At 47.7% G+C, this 11124-nt stretch overlaps 1 protein-coding gene across 1 annotated transcript; it reads left to right on the top strand.

Moving 5' to 3' along the window:
- The first annotated feature begins 1262 nt into the window (after positions 1–1262).
- On the top strand, positions 1263–9561 carry TLCD1 (TLC domain containing 1). Its single transcript, XM_070735508.1, has 4 exons — positions 1263–1491; positions 2316–2398; positions 7422–7504; positions 8839–9561. Exons 1-4 carry the CDS (start codon positions 1301–1303, stop codon positions 9223–9225), a joined length of 744 nt encoding a protein of 247 aa, XP_070591609.1. The 5' UTR covers positions 1263–1300; the 3' UTR covers positions 9226–9561.
- Positions 9562–11124: the final 1563 nt, after the last annotated feature.

The raw sequence follows: 11124 nt of genomic DNA on the forward strand, positions 1-11124 counted from the left end.
CATTGCATCTTTTATAGAAGCATCTTTATTATTATTATTATTATTATTATTATTATTATTATTATTATTATTATTTAGATTTGTATGCCGCCCCTCTCTGAAGACTCGGAGGTGCATACCTCTTTTCATTTCTCACTTTTTATTGTTGTAAGACACCTAGAGCACATCCCTCCACCCATTTGACAGACATCCAACAAATTTAAAAAACAAAGAAACAATCGCATTTATTTCCTTGGCACACAGACAAAAGTGCCAGGGTTTATTATGGTCAAAACATCCAAATTCTCCATGGGAACTACAGCTGGGCTTCTGACTACAACTGAGCTCAAAACCTTTTCACCTAACATCTGTTTGCCTATAACTCAAGAATGCAGTGATTCACTTAACAACTGCATCACGAAAGGTCATATAATGGAGTAAAAGAAAAGTGACTCACAATCATTTTCCATCCTTATGACAGTTGTAGCATCCTGATGGACACATAATCCAAAATGTGGACGCTTAGCAACTGACTCATATCTATGATGGTTGCAGGGTCTGGGGGTCACGTGATCCCCTTTGGTGATCTTCCGACTACTACTAACTACTACAGGATTCCCGTAACAACTGTGGCAAGAAAAGATGTATGATGGGGGAGGGGGGAACTCAACTCCTTTCTCACTTGGAAAACTCAACGAACAATTTTCTTGCTTGGCCACAAACTTTTAGGATTTGAAGGAAGTTGGATCTATCTATCTATCTATCTATCTATCTATCTATCTATCTATCTATCCATCCATCCATCCATCCATCCCTCTACCTATCTATCTATCTATCTATCTATCCATCCATCCATCTATCCATCTATTATCTATTCATCTCTCTCTCTCTCTCTATCCATCTATCTATATCTATCCATTTATTATGTATTTATCTGCCTGTCTTTCTTTCTCTCTCTCTCTTTCTTTCTCCTATCTATATCTATCTCTCTACCTACCTATCTCTATCTATCGGTCTGTCTGTTGGGTTTATTTGCCAGTGGGTTTTAAACGTCCCCCTGCCATTCCTCGGGGCAAAAGCCAGTCAGCTTTTCGCGCAGTTCCCCCCGTCCCTCGCTGGATCCCGCGCACCTCGACCGTCCAAGGAACCGTCGGGGGGGAAAACGCCCGGCACTCCGACGGCTGCAACGGCCGCCTCGCGCACCCGCGCTGCCCCCGGGCACGTGCCAGCTGCGCGCGGGCCCCGCCCACCCCACTGGGGCGTGGGCAGCCCCCCCCGTCGTCCCTGGGCGTGTCCGGGGCGGGGCGGGGCGGGGCTGGCGATGGCCCCGTGGCTGCGCTCGGCCGGGCTGGTGGGGGGCTCGTGGCTGGCCTTCGGGGCCCTCCGGTGGGCGCTCAGCCGCTGCCCGCTGCCCGCCCACGTCCGCCGCGACGCTACGCGCACCTGGCGCTGGAGGAACCTGCTCGTCTCCTTCGCCCACTCGGTGGTGGCCGGGCTCTGGGCCGTCGTCGGGTGAGACGCCCCCTCGCAGCGCCCACCCAGCGCCGCGAAGCCCAACGCCCGCCGGGGAACGCGGCCCAGCAACCACCCGCCCACCGGCCTTCGCAGCGGGACGCCCGGCGGGGGCTGCTCGGGGGGGGGGCGGGGGGGCCGGCTCGCGGGGCCAGCGGAGGCCGGCGCAACTCGGCCACCGCACCTGGGCAGGGAGCGAAAGCGCGCGCGGCCGAAACACGGGGCGCACCTGCCTGTCCACGCGTGACTTCGCTACCTGCCCAGGTGCGGTAGCAGGTTTGAGCTGCAGCCCGCAGTTATTGCGCCGAAACACAGGCGCCCCTGTGTCTTTGCGTGGGATTTCGCTACCTGCCCAGGTGCGGTAGCAGAATTGCACCAGATTCCTCAGTTACACAGGGCGCACCTGCATGTCCACGCATGATTTCGCTCCCTCCCCAGGTGTAGTAGCAGAATTGCGCTGGACTCCACTAGCCCTCAGAGCCAGGGGGGGGGGCGAGCACACGTCACCATTCCACCTTCACAGTCCTCTCTGCCCATGGCCCCTTCATATGAGATGGGGGTGGCTGGGATCTGCTGACTGGACGGTTGGCCAGGACACCCCCCCCACCTCAAGGGTCGGGGTGGTGGCAAATGTAGCTCATCTTCCCAGCTGGACTCACTTTCTCAAGTTGGGGAAGGCCGGACTCTGCCCACCTGTTGCCAGGTTGGGAAAACCGGCTGAGCCCAGGAAGAGATGGGGGGTCGTGGTTCATTTCCCCACTCCCCCCTAAAATGGAGGGGCATATTCCTTTCTGCTGACAATCTGGTGATTCTCCCCCACCCAGGATGTGGCGGCTGCCGGGGGCCCTGGATGACCTGGTGGGGGCCACCTCCCCTTCGGCTCACCTGTTGCTGTGCTTTTCCACAGGTAAGGAGAAACTTTGCCCTCTGTCTCCAAGGGGGGGGGGCTTTCCTGGGAACTCTTCCTTTTCACCAGTGAACACAAGACAACTGTTGCTTTTTGCAGATTTTAGTACTTAAAGTACTAAAAACTTTACTTTAAATCATTTATATCATTACATAGAAACATAGAAACAGAAGACTGAGGGCAGAAAAAGACCCCCTGGTCCATCTAGTCTGCCCTTCTGCTATTTCCTGTATTTTATCTTAGGATGGATATGTGTTTATCCCAGGCATGTTTAAATTCAGTTACTGTGGATTGACCAACCACGTCTGCTGGAAGTTTGTTCCAAGGATCTACTACTCTTTCAGTGAAATAATATTTTCTCACGTTGCTTTTGATCTTTCCCCCAACTGACCTCAGATTGTGTCCCCTTGTTCTTGTGTTCACTTTCCTATTAAAAACACTTCCCTCCTGAACCTTATTGAACCCTTTCACATATTTAAATGTTTTGATCATGTCCCCCCTTTTCCTTCTGTCCTCCAGACTCTACAGATTGAGTTCATGAAGTCTTTCATTACTTTTCTAATGTTTTTTTAATACAATTTACCATCCTGGTGAAAAGTTTGTAAGGCGAAACAATGTTCCCCATAGGAATCAATGGAAAAGCGATTAATGCATGCAAGCCCAAGACTCACCCCTTTTGCCAGCTGAAGCGCCCATTTTTGCACTGCTGGATTCCCCCTGCAGCATTGCAAAAACACGGAAGTCCGGAGGTGGGGTTTCCCATGGAGAGGAGCCTCAGGGGCATCCCAGCAGCGCAAAAACGGGCGCTTTGCTGGCAACGGAAGTCCAGAGGTGGGGCAGCTTGGGTTTGTAAGGTGAAAATAGTTTGGAAGAAGAGGCAAAAAATTCTTAAACCCCGGGTTGTATCTCGAAAAATTTGTATGACAAGGGGTTTGTAAGACGAGGTATTACTGTATATATAATTATATATATATATAAAATTATAATAATAACAACAACAAAAAGAAATCCTCCTGGGCTTAAATTATGTGTTGTGTTCCTTTCTTGCATTCTCCCCGGTTATGAAAGCTGATAGTAGTAGTAGTAGTAGTAATAAATAGTAGTAGTAGTAGTAGTAGTATGTGGAGACGGGCGGCATACAAATCCAATAAATAAATTAAATAAATAAATAAATAAATAAATAAATAAATAAATAACAGGTCTTCTAATCCAACCCCCTACACTAGATAATATAATTTGTGTATATAATAGTACTGTATTTGTATATACAGTATATTCAATTTATTCAACTTCTGTGCCACCCAATCCCATAGGATTCAGGGAGGCTTACAACAATAAAAAGCAACACAATAGCACAATCATAAAAAGAAGTCGAACATCAACAGTAAATTAAAAGCACCATTATAACCCTAACAACCCATTATAAAAAACCCCAAAGCCTAATCTAACCAACATATGTACATACGGTAATTCAGGCATGTCTAACGTTTGAGTTCACAGCCCCCGGGCCTGTTGACAGAGTCGACATTTGTGTATACACATAAATAAGTATTTATTTATTATTTATTTATTTATGTATGGGAAGGGAGGGGCTGCAAAGATTCCCCCACCCTGCCCATCTCCTGTAGCTGGGGGGGGGGGATTCTGGGGGGGGGTTTGGCTGCCAAAGGCCCATGTTAGGTCTTCTGCTCTGGGCACCAAATGTTGTGTTAGCTTTTGCAGTGGTTGCTGTGCAGGAGAACACAATAGGGGCATTAAAAGTTTCGGCTTCAGTTGCGTCATTGCTCCCACGCCCCTCCAGAGAGCTGCCCTCCACCCACCAAGCCCCCACCCTCACTTTTTTAACAATGGCCATGTGGATTCCTTGGTATTTGGAGGCCCCTCCCCTGGGGGGGGTGTTTTTAGAACAGCTGGGAGGTCAGGCTGGACCCACGTCTGTGCCAGAGGGAGGGGCAGGGGAGGGGACTTTCTGGTCCTCCCCCAACTGGTGCAGCGGAGTGAAACATGAGGGTGTCCGGCTGGGGGGAGCAACTCATGACCTCTAGCTAGATAGTAGGTGCAGGGACCCCCAGCTTGGCAACTTTAGGACTTGTGGACTTCAGCTCTCAGAACCAAGTTGTTGAAGCGTGGAACTCATTACCGGACTCCATAGTGTCCTCCCCAAACCCCCAACACTTTACCCTTAGATTATCTACGGTTGACCTATCCAGATTCCTAAGAGGTCAGTAAGGGGCGAGTACAAGTGCACTAGAGTGCCTTCCGTCCCCTGTCCTATTGCTCTCCTATATCTCCTATATCTTCTCTTCTATCCCTATATCTCTTCTTCTATTCTTTCTTAGATATTTTATTCCTATATCTTCTCTTCTATTCTTTCTTAGATATATCTTTCTATGAGTATATCCTCTATAACCTTCATTATATATTTACTACATGTATACCTACTGTAACCCTCATTGTGTAATGGACAAAATCAATCAATCAATCAATTCACCAGCCAGCTATACTTCTGGGAGTTGAATTTTGGGAGTGAGTTAGTGAGTTAATTTTTGCGATTTATAAGCTACCCAATTCCTTCTGGGCTCTGGGTGTAAATCCAATTGAAGTCCAGAAGTCTTAAAAGTTGGCTGGGGAATTCTGGGAACTGAAGTCCACAAGTTTTAAAGTTGGCTGGAGAATTCGGGGAATTAAAGCCCACGTCTGAAAGTTGCCGACCTCTGAAGTAGAAGACCCAAGTTCAAGTCCTGCCATGGGGACCGAGCCTGGTGGTGATTTAGGACCCCCTGCCTCTTGCACAACCCAGGAAGAAGGGAACAGTAAATCGTTTCTGAAAAACAGAGAGTCAAGAATACTTCATGCTGTTAAGTAGTAGTAGTCATAGTAGTAGTAGTAGTTATTATTATTATTATTATTATTATTATTATTATTATTATTAACAATACAACACAGCAAACGAAATCACTATGCTGGATTTCGTATTTCATCCCCAGTCGGGCGCTTCCCAAGCACCTAGGACTGCGTGATGTAGCGGCGAATTATGTTTGCCGATCCCAGTAAAGGGGCCTTTTGCAATTGACAGGTGGAGATTTTATCAATTCCAATGGTTTTCAAATGTCCACTGAGATCCTTTGGCCCTGCGTCCAGCGTGCCAAGTACCACTGGGACCACTTTCACTGGCTTATGCCAGAGTCGTTGCAGCTCGATTTTTAGATCTTCGTATTTCACTAATTTCTCTAGCTGCTTCTCCTCAATTCTGCTGTCTCCTGGGATTGCGATGTCGATGATCCATACTTTCTTTTTCTCCACGTTCAGGATGTCTGGTGTGTTATGCTTCAGAATTCGGTCAGTCGGAACTCGGAAGTCGGAAGTCCCACAGTAGTTTTGCTTGCTCATTTTCGAGCTTATGATCCCACAAGTTCTTTGCGGGTATATAGTAGTTTCACTGGTAGAGGGTAGTTTGTTGTTGGTTTTGTTATTATTATTATTGTTCTTGTTGTTGTTGTTATTATTATTATTATTATTATTATTATTATTATTATTATTATTATTATTATTATATTGGTCAGAGGTCCAAACATGGATTGAGAAGCTATTGAAACAAAATATTGAGTTTAACCTGAAATATTGCCTTCTGCAATTGACAGATGGAGATTTTGTCAACTTCGATGGTTTTCAAATGTCCAAATTATTTTCATGTTGTTGTTGTTGTTGTTGTTGTTATTATTATTATTATTATTATTATTATTATTATTATTATTATTATTCTGAAAAAGAGTCAAGAAGATTTCATGGGCTCCTTATCCAGGCGCTGGGCCCGAGTTCAGATTGTGACATAGAGGGAGAGAGGCAGGATGACCCCAGGGGAAGGCGAGGCAACAGGATCTGGCTTGATGGCTGACTGACAGGAGATTTGGGGGTGGAAGGTTGGGCCCCAGCAGGTTCTACTGCTTCTGTGCAGATAGCTGTGCTATTTCTTAAACCAGTTTATACACAGGTAGCCCTCAACTTAACAACCACAATTGAGCCTGGAATTTCCATTCCAAGCATTTTACGTAGGTCCAGGAGGGAAGTGTTTTTAATAGGAAAGTAAACCCAAGAACAAGGGGCCACAATCTGAGGTGAGTTGAGAAAATATAAGAAGCAACATGAGAAAATATTATTTGACTGAAAGAGTCGTAGATGCTTGGAACAAACTTCCAGCAGACGTGGTTGGTGAATCCACAGTCACTGAATTGAAACATGCCTGGGATAAACATAGATGCATCCTAAGATAAAACACAGGAAATAGTAGATGCACCGTGAGGTCTTTTTCTGCCCTCAATCTTCTATTTTTCTAAGTAGAGCAATGGGGAAAAAACCTGCAAAGACTTAGGGCTTGGAAACCATTCTTGGGAAAGAGTAACAATGAAAGAGCCTGCAAGTGTGTAAGAGCTGGGAACATGGTTAGCACCTGGTTAGGGCTGGAAAGAAACTTATTGGGAGCAAGTTAGAGCAATAAAAAAAAACCTGCAAAGACTTAGGGCTTGGAAACTATTCTTTGCAGAGAGAAACAGTGAAAGAGCCTGCAAGGGTCAGAGCTGGGAAGAGGGTTAGCAGCTAATTAGGGTTGGGTGAAAAAGCTACATTCAGAGTATGAGACACACCCAAATCATCAGCCTCTTTTAGGGAGGACAAAGGTGTGTCTTACACTCCAAAAAACACAGTAAAACTTTTGGCACGGTTGTGGTGGTAATGTAAGGACGGCCCATAGCCCGTTCTCCCCATAAGCCAGAATTTGGATGAGGTCCAAGAGCAACTGACCAAGACTTATTTGGAAAAAGCCAATGTAACCTTAGAAATAAATGAATGGAATGTGGAACCTCCGTGTTCAGGAGCAATCTATCAGCCCCTAACAAACTTTGCTGCTTTTTAAAAATTTTGGCTGCCTGTCCTGTGTTCCTCTTTAGCAAAAGGGGACAGTGTCCACCAGTTCCCCCCCCCCCTATTCAAATATGAATGTGGGGTTACCCCTTTGTTTCCTTTCCAGGGTATTTCATCCATGATTCTGTGGACATCATCGTGTGCCGCCAGTCCAGGGCCTCCTGGGAGTATCTGATGCACCACGCCGTGGCAAGTACAGGGGGGGGACCTCTGGGGCGAGGGGAGGGGCTGACCACCTTCCATGCCAGGGAGTCCTCGAGTTACAACCGTCATTGAGGTCAAAAGGCATGATGACCATGCCCGTTTTTTTGCGGGGACCTTTCTTAAGTGAAGGATCCTGTTCATAGTGGGGTGTTTTTATTTTATTATTTTATGTTTTGCAAAAAAAACCTTCCAGGAAATAAAGACCAGTCAATAGCACAAGTTTCATAAATCTGGATCATGTGACTACACACCGAGCCATAAGTGCAGGTGGGCTGCGGAGTGGCCAAAATAAAGTCACGTGACCAGGGGTTAGGGGTCAGTCGTCAGAACTTCAGATCTGGGTCATAAGTCTCCCTTTTTTCTTTTAGTATTATTGTTGTTGTTGTTGTTGTTATTATTATTATTATTATTATTATTATTATTATTATTTAGATTTGTATGCCGCCCTTCTCCAAAGACTTGGGGCGGTTCACAGAATACAAAAAAACCCAGCACGACAACAAATATAATAATTAAAATTAATACTAAAATTCCCATATATATTAAAACCAATCAGCCAATTCATTCCCAACCACACGTTACATTTCATAAGCAGGGGAAGGGGCTTGATCTAACTGTCCTAGACCTGGTGACATAAATGACGAGGAGGGTGGGGGCAGTGTGGATCTTTGGGGGGAGTTGATTCCAGAGGGCTGGGGCCCTCACAGAGAAGGCTTTTCCCATCAGCCCCGCCAGGGGACATTGTCTGGCCGACCTGACCCGGAGAAGGCTGATTCTGTGGGACCTCAATGGTCGCTGGGATTCATGCGGCAGAAGGTGGTCTCAGAGGTCATCTGGTCTGGTGCCATGTATGGCTTTTATGTCCATCATAAGTTCGGACAGTTGCTAAATCAATGGTTGTAATTTGACCACATGTGGGCTGAGTATAGATAAAATTCTATTCTATTCTTTATTCTGTTCTGTTCTTATTCTTGTCCTTATTCCTTTTTAAACAATGCCATCTGGCGGGACCCAGGGGAAGAGCCTTCTCTGTGGTGGCCCCGACCCTCTGGAATCAGCTCCCCCCAGAGATTAGCACTGCCCCCACCCTCCTTGTCTTTCGCAAACTCCTGAAGATCCACCTATGTCACCAGGAATAAATTGGAATCACTCTACAATAAATTAATTTTAATTTATAATAAATTAGAGTAAACTTTGCAATGTTCTTAGTTGAAAAGGTTATAAATGAGGTGGCCCCTCGTTTTGGTGGAGGGGCCTGAATGCTTGTTGGGTGGTGGGGGTACGGGGCGCTGACCCCCAACCTCGGTCTCTCCTTCCAGGCCTCGACCGGTTTGCTGTCCGGGATCTTCCTGAACCGCTTTGTGGCGGCCGGAGTCCTCTCCATGTTCGTGGAGGTCAGCAACATTTTCCTGACCATGCGCATGATGGTGCGTCTGGGCCGGCTGCCCCTCCAGGCCTTCTACGAGGTGAACAAGTACCTCAACCTGGCCGCCTACGTCGCCTTCCGCCTGGCGCCCCAGGCCTACCTGACCTGGTTCTTCGTGCGCCACGTGGAGATGCGCGGCCAGGGGGCCTTCCTGATGGTCAACCTCGTCCTGCTGGACGCCATGATCCTCATGTACTTCTCCCGCCTGCTGCGCTCCGACTTCTCTCTGGGCGGCCGCAAGCTGGACCCGGAGGACGAGAAGAAGTACCTGATCGACTGAAGTGCCTTCCGCCGCCGTGGTGGAGAAGACAGGACGTGGTTGGTCCTCTGTCCGTCTGCGTTGCTGCTTGTGTGCCTTAACCTGCTGAGGACTAGTGACTTAGGTCGGGTGCCCCTTCGAGGATGACCAGGAGACCAGACCCACAGCTGGGTCTGGGTCTCCGCTTAGCCTGGTTCCAAGGGAAGGGTCAAGAGCCCAGCCTGGCCCACCCACCCCTGAGCCGGGCAGGAGATGACCACAAGAAACAGGAAGGGGGAGAGGCCTCCTCTGGATGTTGGATCTGGGGCTTTGGTGAGGGTTTATTTCATGCATTAAATAATCTATTTGTAATCTGAACCCATCTGGTTTTATTTTTTTTAAATTTTCTTATTGAATATTTCTTATTAAAAAGGACCGTGCGGGGCCTCAGAATCTCACAGGGGACACGCGGCTACGTGAGATTTGGGCCATTTCTTCTGCATGGAAGCAAAAATCCCCCCAAAACCTGCCAAAACCTCACATGCGCAGTATCCTCTGGTGAGATTTCCTGCGCATGGCCAGAAGCCAAATCTCGCTCGGACGCCCACCCCCACCCTCTGGTCAGCCGGAGCCGTGCGCGCAGCTCCATTTTTGCTACGGGGTTACTGCCCAGGACCCTGCAACCGTCAGAAGTACACGCCAGTTGCCAAGCGTCTGAATTTTGATCACATGACCGGAGAGATACCACAATGGTCACAAGTGTGAACAATGGTCATACACATCAGTTTTTCAGCGCCATTCTGATGTCCAACACTAAACAAGGGCTTTAAGTCAGAAATAACCAGTCATGCAAATAATTCCCCACAAGTAGGAGGAGGTCTACAGTGTGTGTGTGTGTGTGTGTGTGTGTGAGTGTGTGTTGAAAGTCAACTGAAGGATATAGGAGATAAAATACCGAAACTCTTCAGTCACAGTATCGATGGCTGACGTAAGATCAACACAATGCGTCCAGGAGGCCAGATGAGTCATGATTTTGGGGAGGCATCTGGATTCGAACTCTTCACCCAAGGGGGGGAGTGGAGGGGGCTTTTGTGCCACTCTCTGACCTACAGCAAGCTTCTCTCTCTGTGGGGCAGCCGGTGGGCCCCGAAAGGAAACGTGGAGTTCTTGTTAAAAATGTATTATAGGGTTAAAATACAAATGGATACAAAAACTAAGCCAGGAAAAGGGAGAAAGAAAAGGAAGGAAGGAAGGAAAGGTATATAGGATGGCAGGAATAAGAACGGGAAGGAAGGAAGAAGGAAGGGAAGGAAAGAGGGAGAAAGAAGGAGGGAGAAAAGGAGAAAAGGAAGGAAGGACGGAGAGAGGAAGGGAGGGAAGGAGAGAAAATGGAGGGAGGGAAGAAGGAAGAAGAAAAGGAAGAACAGAGACAAGGGGGGAAGGAAGGAGGAAGGGAATGAAGGAAGGAGAGAAACAGAAGGAGGGAAGAAGGAAGGAAGGAAAGGTACATAGAATGGCAGGAATAAAAAAGGGAAGGAAGGAAGAAGGGAGGGAGGGAAGGAGGGAGAGAAGAAGAGAGGAAGGGAGGGAGGGAAGGAGAGAGAATGAAGCAAGGAGAGGAGGGAGGGAGAGAAAATGGAGGGAGGGGAGGAGGAAGGGAAGGTGGGAGGGACAGAGAGGAGGGAGGGAAGAAGGAAGAAGAAAAGGAAGGAAGAACAGAGACAAGGGGGGAAGGAAGGTGGAAGGGAAGGAAGGAGGGAGGCAGGGAAGGAGGGAGAAAGAAGGAGAGAAAGAAGGAGAAAAGGAAGGAAGGAGGGAGAGAGGAAGGGAGGGAGGGGAGGAGGAAAGGAAGGTGGGAGGGAGAGGAGGGAGGGAAGAAGGAAGAAGAAAAGGAAGGAAGGAGGTAGAGAGGGAGGGAGGGAGGGGAGGAGGAAAGGAAGG

The sequence above is a fragment of the Erythrolamprus reginae genome, chromosome 1 (genome assembly GCF_031021105.1).
Source record: "Erythrolamprus reginae isolate rEryReg1 chromosome 1, rEryReg1.hap1, whole genome shotgun sequence".
Lineage (NCBI taxonomy): Eukaryota > Metazoa > Chordata > Lepidosauria > Squamata > Dipsadidae > Erythrolamprus > Erythrolamprus reginae.

What these genes read in the sequence shown, in the direction of transcription:
- TLCD1 (XM_070735508.1), top strand. Translation starts at nt 1,301, where the DNA reads ATGGCCCCGTGGCTGCGCTCGGCCGGGCTGGTGGGGGGCTCGTGGCTG. An exon ending in GTTGCTGTGCTTTTCCACAG is followed by an intron (nt 2,399 to 7,421) that starts GTAAGGAGAAAC and finishes TTTCCTTTCCAG; the next exon opens with GGTATTTCATCCATGATTCT. An exon ending in ATCTGATGCACCACGCCGTG is followed by an intron (nt 7,505 to 8,838) that starts GCAAGTACAGGG and finishes CTCTCCTTCCAG; the next exon opens with GCCTCGACCGGTTTGCTGTC.